Genomic DNA, 17,743 nt, shown 5'->3' with positions numbered 1-17,743 from the left:
TCACATTGGCAGAGCCCCTGAAGTGCCAGAACAGCAGAACCCCTCCCCATATGTGAAGTCATTTTACAAACTGCACACCCCCCCCCCCCCCAATGAATTCATCTAGTGGTACAGTGATCATATTGACACCACATGTGCCTCTAAAATGTTGTTTTAGCCCTATATATTTAGATAGGAGGGTGATAGGATAATTTTTGACAACAAGTTGAGGTCCCTTTTTTCCTGAGTGCCTCAATACCCTATATGTGATCGGGAAATACTTTTCAGGCACAGTGCAACGCTCAGAAGGGAAGGCGTGCCATATTAAAGTGCAGATTTTACTGTTGTGGTTTGAGGTTGCCATGACCCACTGGGAGATCCCATATATTGAGAAAGGTCCACATCTTGGACTGATACGTCGCACATGGGCAAATAAATCACACTTATTTTTTCTATTGGAATGCTGCCTTCGTTCTTTTGGACTATATATACCGGGTGAGTCATAAAGGACGGACGTTTTTAAACTAATCATAAAATCGTTAAATATTTATTAAATATAAATGTATTCACAGATTTGGTTACGTATACTAATAGCATTTGACAAATTCAAGTGTGGAAAACAACATCTGCCATGTGGTGGCCATTATCAGTGATGCATTTCCAAAGGCGTTTTTGGAAGTTGGCATCAACACGTTCCAACACAACTCTGTCGATTTGGGCAACTTCCACTCGAATAGCTTCCTTCAGTTCTTGTAATGATCGAGGCTTAAGCTTGTATACACGTGATTTGAGGTGACCCCATAAGTAATAATCGCACATGGACAGGTCTGGGGACCTAGGAGGCCAATTAATATCGCCAAACCTGGAAATGATGCGACCAGGGAAGAGAGGGCGAAGAACGTTCATTGTTGCTCCGGCTGTGTGGGCCGTTGCCCCATCTTGTTGAAACCACACACTAGAGATGGGGATATGTTGCCGTCGTAACTCAGGAACAAAGAAGTTATTTATCATGGCGATATAACGTTGTGAGTTCACGGTAACAGTATTGCCATTATCGCCTTCGAAAAAGTACGGACCGATCACGCCATATTTGCCCATAGCGCACCACACCGTTACCTTAGGGCTGTGCAGCGGTACGTGCCGTTCGTGGAGCCCCCGGTGGTCGTTTGTTCATTAGTGTACCTCGTGTACGGAGTGCTTCAACCCAACGTAGGATAGTGTTACGAGCGGGAACAGCTTGATTTCTGTGAATATTGACATGACGCCGAAACTCACGCTGAACGGCTGTGATACACTCATTATTCTTGACAAAACTGTCGTACGCAAAAACGCGATGTTCTATCGTCCACGGCACCATAGCTTAAACTGAAACTAAAATAAAAACAATGCTTTCACCTCACAAACATAACCCCGCCTCCCGCACATCTCTACCTCCACCTGGTGGTGAGTTATAGCCACTTCAAATACATCCGTCCTTTATGACTCACCCGGTATATATATATATATATATATATATATATATATATATATACACTCACTGGCCACTTTATTAGGTACACCTGTCCAACTGTGTGTTAAGACTTAATTTCTAATCTGCCAATCACATGGCGGCAACTCAGTGCATTTAGGCATGTAGACATGGTCAAGACAATCTCCTGCAGTTCAAACCGAGCATCAGTATGGGGAAGAAAGGTGATTTGAGTGCCTTTGAACGTGGCATGATTGTTGGTGCCAGAAGGGCTGGTCTGAGTATTTCAGAAACTGCTGATCTACTGGGATTTTCACGCACAACCATCTCTAGGGTTTACAGAGAATGGTCCGAAAAAGAAAAAAAATCCAGTGAGCGGCAGTTCTGTGGCCGGAAATGCCTTGTTGATGCCAGAGGTCAGAGGAGAATGGGCAGACTGGTTCGAGCTGATAGAAAGGCAACAGTGACTCAAATTGCCACCCGTTACAACCAAGGTAGGCAGAAGAGCATCTCTGAACGCACAGTGCGTCGAACTTTGAGGCAGATGGGCTACAGCAGCAGAAGACCACACTGGGTACCACTCCTCTCAGCTAAGAACAGGAAACTGAGGCTACAATTTGCACAAGCTCATCGAAATTGGACAGTAGAAGATTGGAAAAACGTTGCCTGGTCTGATGAGTCTCGATTTCTGCTGCGACATTCGGATGGTAGGGTCAGAATTTGGCGTAAACAACATGAAAGCATGGATCCATCCTGCCTTGTATCAACGGTTCAGGCTGGTGGTGGTGGTGTCATGGTGTGGGGAATTTTTTCTTGGCACTCTTTGGGCCCCTTGGTACCAATTGAGCATCGTTGCAACGCCACAGCCTACCTGAGTATTGTTGCTGACCATGTCCATCCCTTTATGACCACAATGTACCCAACATCTGATGGCTACTTTCAGCAGGATAATGCGCCATGTCATAAAGCTCGAATCATCTCAGATTGGTTTCTTGAACATGACAATGAGTTCACTGTACTCAAATGGCCTCCTCAGTCACCAGATCTCAATCCAATAGAGCATCTTTGGGATGTGGTGGAACGGGAGATTCGCATCAGCGATGTGCAGCCGACAAATCTGCGCCAACTGTGTGATGCCATCATGTCAATATGGTCCAAAATCTCTGAGGAATGCTTCCAGCACCTTGTTGAATCTCTGCCACGAAGAATTGAGGCAGTTCTGAAGGCAAAAGGGGGTCCAACCCGTTACTAGCATGGTGTACCTAATAAAGTGGCCAGTGAGTGTATATACATACAGTGGGGCAAAAAAGTATTTAGTCAGTCAGCAATAGTGCAAGTTCCACCACTTAAAAAGATGAGAGGCGTCTGTAATTTACATCATAGGTAGACCTCAACTATGGGAGACAAACTGAGGAAAAAAAATCCAGAAAATCACATTGTCTGTTTTTTTTTCATTTTATTTGCATATTATGGTGGAAAATAAGTATTTGGTCAGAAACAAGCAATCAAGATTTCCAGTTTGGTTTCATCAGACCATAGGACATTCTCCCAAAACTCCTCTGGATCATCCAAATGCTCTCTAGCAAACTTCAGACGGGCCCGGACATGTACAGGCTTAAGCAGTGGGACACGTCTGGCACTGCAGGATCTGAGTCCATGGTGGCGTAGTGTGTTACTTATGGTAGGCCTTGTTACATTGGTCCCAGCTCTCTGCAGTTCATTCACTAGGTCCCCCCGCGTGGTTCTGGGATTTTTGCTCACCGTTCTTGTGATCATTCTGACCCCACGGGGTGGGATTTTGCGTGGAGCACCAGATCGAGGGAGATTATCAGTGGTCTTGTATGTCTTCCATTTTCTAATTATTGCTCCCACAGTTGATTTCTTCACTCCAAGCTGGTTGGCTATTGCAGATTCAGTCTTCCCAGCCCTGGTGCAGGGCTACAATTTTGTTTCTGGTGTCCTTTGACAGCTCTTTGGTCTTCACCATAGTGGAGTTTGGAGTCAGACTGTTTGAGGGTGTGCACAGGTGTCTTTTCATACTGATAACAAGTTTAAACAGGTGCCATTACTACAGGTAATGAGTGGAGGAAAGAGGAGACTCTTAAAGAAGAAGTTACAGGTCTGTGAGAGCCAGAAATCTTGATTGCTTGTTTCTGATACTGACTGCTGAGCTGTGTATCTAATCCTATCCTGTGTGATACCGTCTGCTGAGCTGTGTATCTAACCCTATCGTGTGTGATACTGAATGCAGAGCCGTGTATCTAATCCTATTCTGTGTGATACTGACTGCTGAGCTGTGTATCTAATCCTATCCTGTGTGATACTGACTGCTGAGCTGTGTATCTAATCCTATCCTGTGTGATACTGACTGCTGAGCCGTGTATCTAAAGGCCCCGTTACACACAGCGATATCGCTGGCGAGATTGCTGATTTTGTGACACATCAGCGATCTCTCCAGCGATATCGCTGTGTGTGACATCCAGCAGCGACCCCCCCCCCCCCTGCCGGGTATCGCTGATCGTGCTGGATCGTCCTGGGCCGTTTTTTCATCGCTCGTCTCCCGCTGCCCAGTGCGCATCGCTGCTTGTTGCAGTGGGAGCCAGCCATCAGTGACGCTGCACGCTGGTATCCAAGGTAAACATTGGGTTTCTAAGAGCAGCGCGGCTCTTAGAAACCCGCTTCTTATGTTGGATACCAGCGTGACGCTGGTCTCCAAGGTAAACATCGGGTTTCTAAGAGCAGCGCGGCTCTTAGAAACCTGATGTTTACGTTGGCTACCAGCTTGCTCGTTGGTCCTGATCGCTGGAGAGGCTGTCTATGTGACAGCTCAACAGCGATCAGCCTAACCTTGTCCCAGCGATCCCATCCATGTCGGAACGTTGGTGGGATCGCTGGGACATCGTTATGTGTAACAGGGCCTTAAACCTATCCTGTGTGATACTGGGCTCCCCCTGCAGTCTGTGTCAGAGGGTGGTCTGTGTTGGCACGGTAATAAATTGTGTTATTTCTAGCTTTATAGAAGGATGATAACACCATAGAAATGATAAGAATAATACATAGTAACATAGTTATTAAGGTTGTATATTGAATAATAGGCCAAATTGGTGAATTGGAACGCGCAGGGTTAAAATTTCGCCTCACAACATAGCCTATGACGCTCTCGGGGTCCAGATGTGTGACTGTGCAAAATTTTGTGGCTGTAGCTGCGACGGTGCAGATGCCAATCCCGGATATACACACATACATACAAACATATTGTACACTCACACATTGAGGCTGGTTTCACATTTGCGCTTTATAGCGCAGCGACGGCCTGCGCACGGCCGCCGCTAAGCCCCACCCCCTGCCGGCTCCCTGCCCACCCCTTCCGGTCATCGCCGCCTTCTAGCGCACATGGGCGCTTGCGATCTGCGCACCCTATCTTTAGCATAGGGTGCGCAGTTCGTGCCCTGGCCGTGCGCTAGCAGGATTTTGCTGTGCGCTGCGCACTTTTGAAGGTGCGCCTGTGTGCGCCGAACGCAGCATGTTGCATTTCAGCACGCACGGCGCACCTTCAAAAGTGCGCAGCGCACGGCAAAATCCTGCTAGCGCACGGCCAGCGCACGATCTGCGCACCCTATGCTAAAGATAGGGTGCAAAAAGGAGGGGGTTGAAAAAGAACCACTAACATACGACCACAGATCCAGTATAAAAATAGAGTATCTTTATTAGACAGGTATGCAGAACAAGACAAAAACAGTGTGGTAATACACATAGAATAACCACGTAGCATGGAAAACGTGGCAGACCCCACCCAAGAACTCATTAATTAGTATTACAAGTCAGATAGAATATGAATATATACATATACAATACTTATCTAGGCACCTAAATTCCTGATACTTATTATAAACCGCATTAATGGCTGGTCTAATAAACCCTGCAGGCATATCATAACATCCCAGTGAGCAAATAAATCACTATACTATAAAGATCAAATAGCTGCCATCCAAGGGAGACTATAACAAGAATATAAGTGCCGCCGTCATCTTTATCATACCACAATCGGCAAAAAGTGAACTCTGGCTAATGTACCAGTCCTGAATATATTACATTACAATATCACTATTGCGATGTGTATAACCATCTTAACCCAAAACGGGCAGGATAACGCCAGGGGTCGATGAGGTGGCATCTTACCAAAGTGTGACGGTGGTATAAAGAGTCCTGGGGGGTCCGCGTGTCTGGTTTCGGATGCTCGTCCTTCGTCAGGGGGCGTGGTAAACATCAGGGCCGGAAAGTTTAAAAAGGCCGCGGACCGGAAGTCCTGACCGGAAGTGACGCATCCGCAGCCATGACGACCAAGGATGCGAAGCGGCGCCAACGTCAGTCAGTGCGCGCCAAGGCATCAAAAGATGCCATGGCAACGCATCGACTGGAGACGCCGGAAGCCGCGTCACAACCCCAGACCATGACACGCATGCGTACTGGTCAGGACAGAAAAATAAATAAACCGATCAATACTCCATATGAATTAACACAGCAGATATTACCAATCACAAAACGGCCATAATGTTAAGAGGAAACTACAAAACGATCACCATCTATAACTCAAATACATGGTGATACTAAAAGGGCATAATGAGTACATTCAATAACATACAGCATTTAAGAAATTATCAATAGAGGTATATATACTTAAAAAAATATTGGTCACATAGACCGCATAGAGCACATCAATATAGATGCCATCAGATAATAACCCATGTCACCAATGATTAACAATAATATCTCATTAATAGCAAATATACCACATGTATCGAACAGCTGGCTACGAAAGATATAATATAAGTAGACCTCATAGAACACATCAATGCACATGTCAACAAACAGAACAATTAACCCCTTAACGACCGCCGATACGCCTTTTAACGGCGGTAATTAAGGGTACTTAAACCACAGCGCCGTTAATTCACGGCGCTGTGATTTAAGTGAATAGCGCCCCCCAGTGTTGGATTTTCTCCGGGGTCTCGGCTGCCAGGGGTAGCCGAGACCCCAGAGAACATGAATCGGTCGGTTTTTACCGACCCCCGCTTTTGCGATCGCCGTTATTAACCCTATAACGGCGACCGCAAAAAAAAAAAAAAGCCGCGATTTTACATTTAATTTCTCTTTCCTCTGATGTGATCGCACATCAGAGGATAGAGAAATAGGGTCCCCGATCCCCCCGGTCCCCTCCCGGTACCTCTCCCTTGTCCTCCGTCCCCTCCCGGTGGTCCCGCGCCCGCCGGCGTCATCCGATGGGCGCCGCCATCTTGAAAATGGCGGGCGCATGCGCAGTGCGCCCGCCGGGAATCTGCTGGCTCCGGCTGGCAGATTCCATTCATTATTTTGATCACTATGATAAACGATCATAGTGATCAAAATAATAAAAATAGTACATAACCCCCCCGTTTATCACCCCCTTATATAGGCACACATAATGAAATAAAAAAAATATTTTTTTTTTCAGTTTTCCGTTAGGGTTAGGCTAGGGTTAGGGTTAGGCTAGGGTTAGGGTTAGGCTAGGGTTAGGCTAGGGTTAGGGTTAGGCTAGGGTTAGGGTTAGGCTAGGGTTAGGCTAGGCTTAGGCTAGGGTTAGGCTAGGGTTAGGGTTGGGTTAGGGTTAGGCTAGGGTTAGGCTAGGGTTAGGGTTAGGCTAGGGTTAGGGTTAGGCTAGGGTTAGGCTAGGGTTAGGGTTAGGCTAGGGTTAAGGGTTAGGGTTGGGCTAGGGTTAGGGCTTGGGTTGGGCTAGGGTTAGGGCGAACTAGGATTAGGGTTAGGATTAGGGATTAGGGTTGGGATTAGGGTTAGGGGTGTGTTGGGGTTAGGGTTGGAGCAAGAATTGAGGGGTTTCCACTATTTACCAACTTTGGGGGTCTAAAAATTGGGGTCTAAAAAATCACTTTTGTGGAAATAAAAAAGACTTTTTATTTTCATGGCTCTGCGTTTATAAACTTCTGTGACGCGCTTGGGGGTTCAAAGTGCTCACCACACATCTAGATAAGTTCCTTAGGGGGTCTAATTTCCAAAATGGGGTCACTTGTGGGGGGTTTCCACTGTTTAGGCCCATCAGGGGCTCTGCAAACGCAACATGATGCCCGCAGACCATTCCATCAAAGTCTGCATTCCAAAATGGCACTCCTTCCCTTCCGAGCTCTCCCATGCGCCCAAACAGTGGTTCCCCCCCACATATGGGGTATCAGTGTACTCAGGACAAATCGCATAATAACTGTGGGGGTATGATTTCTCCTGTTACCCTTGTAAAAATAAAAATTTGGGCGCGAAAAGATCATTTTTGTGGAAAAAAAATGGATTTCTTATTTTCACGGCTCTACGTTATAAACTTCTGTGAAGCACTTGAATGTTCAAAGTGCTCACCACACATCTAGATAAGTTCCTTCATGGGTCTAGTTTCCAAAATGGAGTCACTTGTTGGGAGTTTCCACTGTTTAGGCCCGTCAGGGGCTCTGCAAACGCAACATGATGCCCGCAGACCATTCCATCAAAGTCTGCATTCCAAAATGGCACTCCTTCCCTTCCAAGCTCTCCCATGCACCCAAACAGTGGTTCCTCCCCACATATGGGGTATCAGTGTACTCAGGACAAATCGCATAATAACTGTGGGGGTATGATTTCTCCTGTTACCCTTGTAAAAATAAAAATTTGGGGGTGAAAAGATCATTTTTGTGGAAAAAAAAATGGATTTCTTATTTTCACGGCTCTACGTTATAAACTTCTGTGAAGCACTTGAAGGTTCAAAGTGCTCACCACACATCTAGATAAGCTCCTTCATGGGTCTAGTTTCCAAAATGGAGTCACTTGTTGGGGGTTTCCACTGTTTAGGCCCATCAGGGGCTCTGCAAACGCAACATGATGCCCGCAGACCATTCCATCAAAGTCTGCATTCCAAAATGGCACTCCTTCCCTTCCAAGCTCTCCCATGCACCCAAACAGTGGTTCCTCCCCACATATGGGGTATCAGCGTACTCAGGACAAATCGCATAATAACTGTGGGGGTATGATTTCTCCTGTTACCCTTGTAAAAATAAAAATTTGGGGGCGAAAAGATCATTTTTGTGGAAAAAAAAATGGATTTCTTATTTTCACGGCTCTACGTTATAAACTTCTGTGAAGCACTTGAAGGTTCAAAGTGCTCACCACACATCTAGATAAGTTCCTTAATGGGTCTAGTTTCCAAAATGGGGTCACTTGTTGGAGTTTTCCACTGTTTAGGCACATTAAGGGCTCTCCGAACGCAACATGGCATCCGATCTTAATTCCAGCCAATTCTGCGTTGAAAAAGTCAAACGGTGCTCCATCCATTGCGAGCTCTGCCGTGTGCTGAAAAAGGGGTTTACCCCCACATATGGGGTATCGGCATATTCAGGAGAAATTGTACAACAAATTTTGTGGTTGATTTTCTCTTTTAACACTTGTGAAAATAAAAAAAATTGGTTCTGAAGTAATTTTTTTCCAAAAAAAAGTTAAATGTTAATTTTTTCCATCCACATTGCTTTCGTTCCTGTGAAGCACTTAAAGGGTTAATAAACTTCTTGAATGTGGTTTTGAGCACCTTGAGGGGTCTAGTTTTTAGAATGGTGCCACTTTTGGGTATTTTCTGTCATGTACACCCCTCAAAATGACTTTAAATATGATGTGGTCCCTAAAAAAAATGGCTTTGTAAATTTTGTTGTAAAAATGAGAAATCGCTGGTCAACTTTTAACCCTTATAACTTCCTAACAAAAAAAAATTTTGCATCCAAAATTGTGCTGATGTAAAGTAGACATGTGGGAAGTGTTATTTATTAAGAAATGTATGTGACACATCTTTCTGATTTAAGGGCATAAAAATTTAAAGTTTTAAAATTGCAAAATTTTAAAATTTTTTGCCATATTTCTGTTTTTTTCATAAATAAACACAAGACTTATCGAAGAAATTTTACCACGAACATGAAGTACAATATGTCACGAAAAAACAATCTCAGAATCAGCAGGATCCATTAAAGCGTTCCAGAGTTATAACCTCATAAAGGGACAGTGGTCAGAATTGTAAAAATTGGCCTGGTCATTAAGCTGCAAACTGGCTCTGTCGCTAAGGGGTTAAATTACCCATGTCGCCGATATTAATAATAATAACATCCATTAATATCGAATATATTGTACATCAAATAGCGTATATCAGACGACACACAAAGGGGCATACAATGTAAAACAGGTAGATTCATAAACCCACCCAATTGAACATTCCATTACATGAAGGCAATATAATAAACGTTTAGTGGACTATTAAATAGTTATATCCCTACACTAAACTACACAATATACCCCACAAGTAGCCTCAGGTGGCTCAAAATATGTAATTAAGTTATACAAATATAACGAAAGTACACAACTATAATGGATTGGATATGACAAATAGGAGTATGGCCCTCGTAGATCTCGATGAAGATGTTCCACGGATACGGCTCCTGGTGCAACGCAATATCATGAACTACAGGCCTACAATAAAAATAATATATTAAAAAATAAAACATTAATAACAGCCAAATAAAAACAACCACACTAAACGTGGGTAACTAGATGCATAAAGTGATACAATCAGTGGGTGATCATAGAAAAGACGCAAAATTTAGGCATTCATTTAATCCATTCGGGTGGACCGTATTGAGGGTCCATATCCATCTAGCCTCACACTGGGCCAAACGTAGTGAAAGCCTGCCTCCCCGAATACCAATATTCAAACTATCGATCCCTTTAACCCTGAAAGACTTGCTATCACACTGGTGATGTAACTTAAAGTGCCTAGGTATAGTCTTAAGCACCGAAACATCATTCTCACTCGCTGCAGCTTGTATCCCCAGCACATGCTCCCTGACCCTAACTTTCAACTGCCGTGTGGTCAATCCCACATAGATCAGGGAGCATGGACAGGTGGCGTAGTATATTACATATCTTGACAGACAACACAATTACTTATAGATTTGCTGTCGACCAAAAAGAAATCAATTCTACTGTATGAGCGATGCCTGGAAGAGAAGAATGTATAGTCTCTTTCTGATGCATGTAAATATCTCCAGATGTCATGAAAATGGAATTCATTGATGAGATGCTTAAGTTCCTTAGCATGTGAGATGTTGATGTTGGAGCAATCCATGGAGCGTATAACAGGTATATTAAAATCTCCACAGATGATTTCCGCCCCTGTGGCAGTATCCTTGAATGCTTGGAAAAATTTCCTAGCAAAGGTCAATTGCGATGAATTTGGGGAGTAGACCGTTGCCAAGGTATAAGGGACACTGTTAATATAACAAGACAAAATAATATATCTTCCATCCGCTCCATAACTGACATTTATCAATTTAAAGGCCACTGAGTTCTTTATTAAAATGGCCACTCCTCCTCTTTTTTTTAAGTCATTAGCAAAAAAGGCGTGTTGAAACCTGGGATGAAGTAGCCGTTTATTATCTGTGGAAAGAAGGTGGGACTCCTGAATGCACGCTATATCACAGTTAGATGCCTTCACCTCTCTCCACATCATTGACCTTTTTGCTGGGGAGTTGAGTCCGTTCACATTAATAGACAATATCTTAATTTTCATATTGGAGCCGCAGGGGGGGTTGAATTCCTAGGAACGCCATCAGGGATGAGAAGGGTTAGACCAAAAAGGAATTGAAAGAAATTTCTGAAAAAAATTAAAGAACATTTTTGAGAAGAAGAACAAAAACAAAAAAGTTCCATCAACACCGGTTTGCCCCGAGTAGGGTGACCGGAGTATAACCGCTCGCCATAGGCGAGAACATCAGGGGGGCTACGTGACATCCTGTGTCACAGGAGCAAGGACAGCAGGTGCCATAAGCAGGAAGGAGTCCCAGCTAAGTTGCTGACCATTCAGGGTTAATCTTGTCTGGAGATCTTCTTTGATTCTCCCGCCCGCCAGGGTTTGGTGGGTGGGCTATTCCCCAGTCATCCAGCAATTTGCCCAGCTGAGAAGGAGTATGACATATGTAAGTGCCTCCATCTTTGAAAATTATCATCCTCACCGGAAAACCCCACTTGTACTTAATGTCTTGATCTCTAAGGAGTTTAGAAAGGTGGGCGAATTCTCTTCTTTTATTAAGAGTTGTAGCAGAAAGATCTGGGAAGATTTTTAGTCCCATGAAAGTGTCTGGCAGGGCTGGACTTTCCCTCAGTGTGTACAGCACAGCTTCTTTTGTTTTATAGAAATGAAGTCTAGCCAGGACATCTTTAGGCAGAGCTGGATCTATGCCTTTGGATTTAGGGACTCTATGAATTCTGTCCACTATCAGGTCTCTGGCATCCCATCCAGGAAGTATAAGCTGCAGAAACTTGTGGAAGTATTCATGGAGGTCTTTATTTGCTACAGATGAGGGAATCCCTCTGATTTTTAGGTTATTTCTTCGGGATCTGTCCTCTATATCACTGATTTTAAGTTTTAATGCCTCCACCTCCTTTTCCAAAGCTGTGTTAGCATCTATCAGATTGTTATGTGATGTTGCAAATTCAGCCATTTTAGTTTCTACATGCCCTGTGCGATCACCCAGAGACCTGATTTCTTCCTTCAGCTCTCTGACTATTTCTCTGAGATCACCCTGTAGGGAAGCCCTCAGCGTTTTCAGCAGAGATTGCATTGTTTCCTCTGTCAGAGGAATGCCTGTATTGCCTCTCACGCAGCCTGTATCTCCTTGTGAGGAGTGGGAAGACGCTGAGTGGGAAGCCAGCACCATCTTGCTAGGTGAGGAGACTTCTCTATCCCGGGGGTAAAAGTCTGTCAGTTTGGCTGGAGTGCCAGTTTTTTTAGGTCTCAACTTAGGCATCCCTAAGGGCTGGGGTTACTCACACCTCCTGTAGCTGGTAATCCTGTTATGAGTGAGCTGATAAGAGCTGGTTTATCCTGCTGAAGCACAGAGCTCTCCTTTCAAGCAGCCATCGCCATCAGCGTGCAGGCCACGCCCCCACGTTGTAAACCCATTGACACACTGGAAGTATTAAGAAAAAATTTAACGGCTCTCAGACCATCAGCATGACGTATACTAGTATACAGTGACTCGACGTCAGCCGTTACTAGTATAACATCCTTATCTAAAGAAAGTCCATCTACTCTTCGCAATAATTGATTGGTGTCTTTAAGGAAGGATGGTAATTCTTCCACAAGAGGTTGTAATATTGAATCGATCCAGCGGCCTACATGTTCTAAATAATTCCCACGACCTGAAACTATTGGCCTTCCTGGTGGACATTGTACATCTTTATGAATCTTTGGGAGCAAGTAAAAGGTGGATATAGTCGGCTCATTGACAACCAAAGCAGATCCCAATTCCTTAGTAATAATTTCTGCCTTAATAGCTCTTGATATAATCCCTCTGAGTTGGGAATCAAAGGCGGACAAGGGGTTAAACGTGAGTTTTTTGTAACAGGTATCATTCATTAACTGGCGAAATGCCTCTTTCTCATACATCGTTTTCGGCCATATAATTATGTTACCCCCCTTGTCCGCCGGCTTGATTACCACATCCGAGAGACCACGCAGAAACTTCAACCTTTCCCGTTCCTCCCGATTCAAATTATCACTGCGAATAAAACGTGGAATACCAGATAGTTCATTAGACACCACTTTAACAAATAAATCAATAGGGCCACAGTTGGATAGTGGAGGAAACCGTTTCGATCGTGGCCTAATCGAAGGAGGTATCTTACCTCCTTCAACTGTGGTATGCTCCACAGATAATTCTTCTAAAATCCTTAACTTTGTCTGTTCATCTTCTGTAGGGAAGAGTTTATATATATCGTTATTAAAAAAGAATCTTTTAAATAAAAGGGAGCGTGCAAAAACATGTAGGTCCTTTACTATGGAAAAAACATCCGGACCGGAAGCTGGAGAAAAAGAAAGACCTCTATATAGTAGTGAACAATCAAGGTCGGACAGCACATGCTGACTCAAATTAATTACCTTGTTTGTATCATGGCCACTTTCATGGAGCCGGGTCTTATATCTTTTATAAGGATGATAATCATGATTCCTGTTCCGTCTATTTCCTGACCGAATATTTCCTGACCGAGTCGTCATCGAGGAGACTGATGCATCAGATTCAGTATTTAATGAAGATACAGATTGATAAGATGTAGCCCTCTGTATCTGGCGTGTGTCAGTAGGTATCTTTCTCCAGTGATACACACTGTTAGACTTATAGTCCTTTATATCACGGTTGATTTTAGACGTCTGCGAATCACTGATTTTTTTAACTACACCATCGATCGTCTTCTCCAGTTCAATCTCGAATGACTTAATGCGTTCCTCAGAATTACTTCCACGTATATCCAACAATATAGAATCAATGTTTTTATCCAACTCATTGATCAATCTAGTGTTCAGCCCGATCAATAGTTGCATCAAATTCTCAGAACACCTGTTGCACGTCTGACTTGTAATACTAATTAATGAGTTCTTGGGTGGGGTCTGCCACGTTTTCCATGCTACGTGGTTATTCTATGTGTATTACCACACTGTTTTTGTCTTGTTCTGCATACCTGTCTAATAAAGATACTCTATTTTTATACTGGATCTGTGGTCGTATATTAGTGGTTCTTTTTCCACCCCCTCTTTTTTCATAGTACTTTTTTTACGATGGATCTTTATTGGGGTCCCTTTCATCTAACGGTTACATACAGGTTGAGCACCTAATATGCATATAATGTGTTATTTCAGCCTGTTTGTGTTTGAGTATTTCTCTTGATTTAAAGATAGGGTGCGCAGATCGCAAGCACCCATGTGCGCTAGAGGGTGGCGATGACCGGAAGGGGTGGGCAGGGAGCTGGCAGGGGGCGGGGCTTAGCGGCGGCCGTGCGCAGGCCGTCACTGCGCTATAAAGCGCAAATGTGAAACCGGCCTGAGCTTTACATATTAGATAATATATTAAAGATATATCTGTTATAGACATCCACACATTATCTGATGCCCAGGGCATATGCACGAAGATCGATCTGGACACGATATGGGGACACATTTTTTTTCTCTCTGCATTAGCCCTCTTGCATTCTAGCTTGACCGTTTTTTTTTCTGTTTGCTGTGTGGCCTAAAATATATGGCTTTTGCTCAGACACGTACGGTAATGCATTTAGAGGAAAGCATTTACAGGCGAAGGCATGGTGAAAGAACTTTCGAAAAAATATTGTCCGCCTGGATGGCGGTGATATGATTGCTAAGACTCTCAAGTATACCCGGCACAAGGAGTATTGGGGGAGGGGGGGATAGCTATGATTGTATTACTGCAAGATATGTGAATTGTTACATGTATATCGATATCCACTGTTTATTGTTTAAAATCTTTTGAAACCTAAATAAAAATAACTGGTTTAAAAAAAAATATATATATATATGGCTTTTATTAGTAGATGTCAGGAAAAAATTAGAATATAGTAAAGATAGTAACACATTAATTATTCCACCCTACTCCTGTTACACCACTGCTTGAGTCCTCCACCAGTCTCTGTATTTCCTGGTCAGTCCCAACAAACTTGTGATACCAATGGCCAATTAGTTGCCAAAGCAATGGTCGTCATAGCCAGGGATTTGAAACCTAGAGGAGATGGCTTAGTCAATAATTCAACTGATGTTTCAGTCTGTATGAGACAAGAAAATAGAAAATCTACACATTATATCTCCTAATATGTTTCCCCTTGTTATCTCCAGTAATTGTACTATTGCATAGGATTTTTTATGACGTTACATAGGCCTTATTTTCTTCGCATTCAGGTCTCTACGATACCGGTTTATTCTCAGTGGAGATCTTCTATATTTAGAGAATTTTTTTCTAATTTGCCCATCAAGGATGGATTTGGACAAGAACAAAATGGGAGATAGGCTATTACAACTCACCCTAGAGATCCTCTTGAGGCTTACTGGAGAGGTGAGAGATTCTGATGACGTCACATTACATCATTATTATCTATGGGAATAACAGATGGACAGAACTGGAGAGGTGAGGACTCTGGAAATGTCTGTAGTGAGATTTATTAATGTGCCTCTCCATAACCAGGATTACACAGTAGTGAAGAAGACCTCTAGTGAGCGCTGTCAGGACCATGTGTCTGAGGGATGGGGGAGATCCCTGAGACATGAAGACATCAATGACCTGAAGATCTTAGCACTCGCCTACAAGATGATTGAGCTGCTGACTGGAGAGGTGACACTGCTGGGAATGCTGGGACATTATACAGTAACACTATGATGGGATCAGGGGGATGACGGTATCATTGTATGTGTCAGGTTCCTATAAGATGTCAGGATGTCACCGTCTATTTTTCCTTGGAGGAGTGGGAGTATTTAGAAGGACACAAAGATCTGTACAAGGACGTCATGATGGAGGTTCCCCAGCCCCTCACATCACCAGGTAATAGACAGGACTAAATTCACATGGCCTATAATTATCTGTATGTAGAGAATGAATTCAGTCCCTGTATGTGTTTCCTCCAGTTCTATCCAGTAAGAGGACAACACCAGAGAGATGTCCCCGTCCTCTTCTTCCACAGGACTGTGAACAAGAAGATCCCGATGTTCCTCAGGATTATCAGGTAGATGCAGAGAAGGTGTCATGAGATCTCCCCTATGATGTGTAGACGGCTGTGAAGGTCTTGTGCTCAGTCTTGTTTTATCCCCCAGTATTCTATGTTTTATACTTGTGTAATGAGAGCGGTGGAGATGGCAGGATTAGAGCTGATTATAGATGGGACTTCTCCATCTGTCTGTGACTTTTACTATATTTGTTTCAGGGTGAAGCTCTGACCCATATTAATACTACAGAGACATATGTGAGGGGTGATGAGCAGTGTAAAGAGGAGATTTCTACAGAAAACCGACCAAGTGAGTAGTAATCACTAAATGTAGAGAAGTCACAGATTCTTCTTAATCATCAGTTTTCACTACTTTATCGAAGGTGCAGTCTGGACACATTACAATCATGTGATCACCATTCTGCTGTTAGATCCCTGCATGTTTCTCCACCTGAAACTTTTCAAAATGCTTTGTGCCTTGAAAGCCCTTCTTCTATGGAGCTCACAACCTGTAGGATCCACCTACCCCCTGTAAACTACAAATCCAAATGAACAGCGTACGTAGAATGTACTGACATGGTAGAAAATCACTTGAATAAAAATATTTCTTTAAGAGAAAGCAGAGGGTAATGATGCTGTTACCTTCCTAGAACACTGATATCTTACAGGATGAATCTACCTTGTCTCCCTTCTGTCCCTAACAGACCAGGTCCATTTTTTGATGCCTAGTTTCATTTTTATGATTGACAAGTAGTTCTACCCTTGAATATACGTTATCGTTATTATTGGAAATGTAACTTTTTTTATTCTATGTCTCCTTGTTTTAATAGTTCATTCTGTGCAATATGTTTGAGGCTGGGTTCACAAGTAGTGGAACTCTCGCAGAAATTACCGCGAGAATTCCGGAATTCCATTCCGCGGGAAAATCGCATTTTAAATTCCCGCGATTTTCCCGCGGAAAAACTACCGTTTTGCCAGCATAATTAGCTTGCAGAATGCTAGCGTTTTCCAAGCGATCTATAGCATCGCTTGGAGAACTGATTGACAGGTTGGTCACACTCACTAAACATGCATTGCGGCAATGATCTTTGACGTCGCGATCTCGCAAGATTGCTACATGATCGCGAGACGCGACGTCAGCAAAGGCATCGCAATGCATTACTGGGAATGAGAGCATCGCTGAGGCCCGGGAAGGCTGAGCGGGACGCCGGAAGGTGAATATAACCCGATTTTTTTTTTTTTTACAGGAATATGGTTCCCAGAGCCCGGAGGACAGTCTCCTCTCCTCCGGACCGTGGGTACCATCCGCAAATGTTCTGATTAATTTTTGCATGGTGTGCACAGCCACATGCGGAAAGTAAGCAGAACAATGCAATCCTATGGGTGCGGGATCGCTGCGTTTCCGCAAATTAATGAGCATGCTTCGTATTTTACTGCGAAGCGATTCCGCCACGGGAAAATCCGCATTAGCACAGCATTGCTGAATCCCATAGGATTGCATGGGATGCTGTTTTTTCGCGGTAAAAACTGCCACGAAAACGCAAAAAAACCACGACATGTGTATGCAGCCTGATTTTGATTGGATCGGCCTACCTCCCTGGTTGTCTTTAACCCCTTTTCAACCTTTAATGTACCCATACGCCATAGAAGGAAAAGGGTTCTCGACTTTTATGTATGGGTACGTCATGGCGATCGTCCACGGGATAG

At 43.7% G+C, this 17,743-nt stretch overlaps 1 protein-coding gene across 1 annotated transcript in view; it reads left to right on the top strand.

The window, feature by feature from the left end:
• Nucleotides 1-17,743, top strand: part of LOC141053001 (uncharacterized) — a 151,239-nt gene that overhangs the window by 84,948 nt on the left and 48,548 nt on the right. Inside the window, 7 exon segments of the mRNA XM_073550322.1 lie at nucleotides 12,618-12,755; nucleotides 15,196-15,251; nucleotides 15,253-15,393; nucleotides 15,523-15,669; nucleotides 15,753-15,876; nucleotides 15,960-16,057; nucleotides 16,256-16,346. Of these exon segments, the coding sequence (XP_073406423.1) occupies nucleotides 12,618-12,755; nucleotides 15,196-15,251; nucleotides 15,253-15,393; nucleotides 15,523-15,669; nucleotides 15,753-15,876; nucleotides 15,960-16,057; nucleotides 16,256-16,346 (795 nt within the window).

Source organism: Dendrobates tinctorius, unplaced genomic scaffold (assembly GCF_039654945.1).
Source record: "Dendrobates tinctorius isolate UK_male_01 unplaced genomic scaffold, ASM3965494v1 ptg000164l, whole genome shotgun sequence".
Classification (NCBI taxonomy): Eukaryota; Metazoa; Chordata; class Amphibia; order Anura; family Dendrobatidae; genus Dendrobates; species Dendrobates tinctorius.
This window is presented reverse-complemented; position numbering and strand designations above follow the sequence as displayed.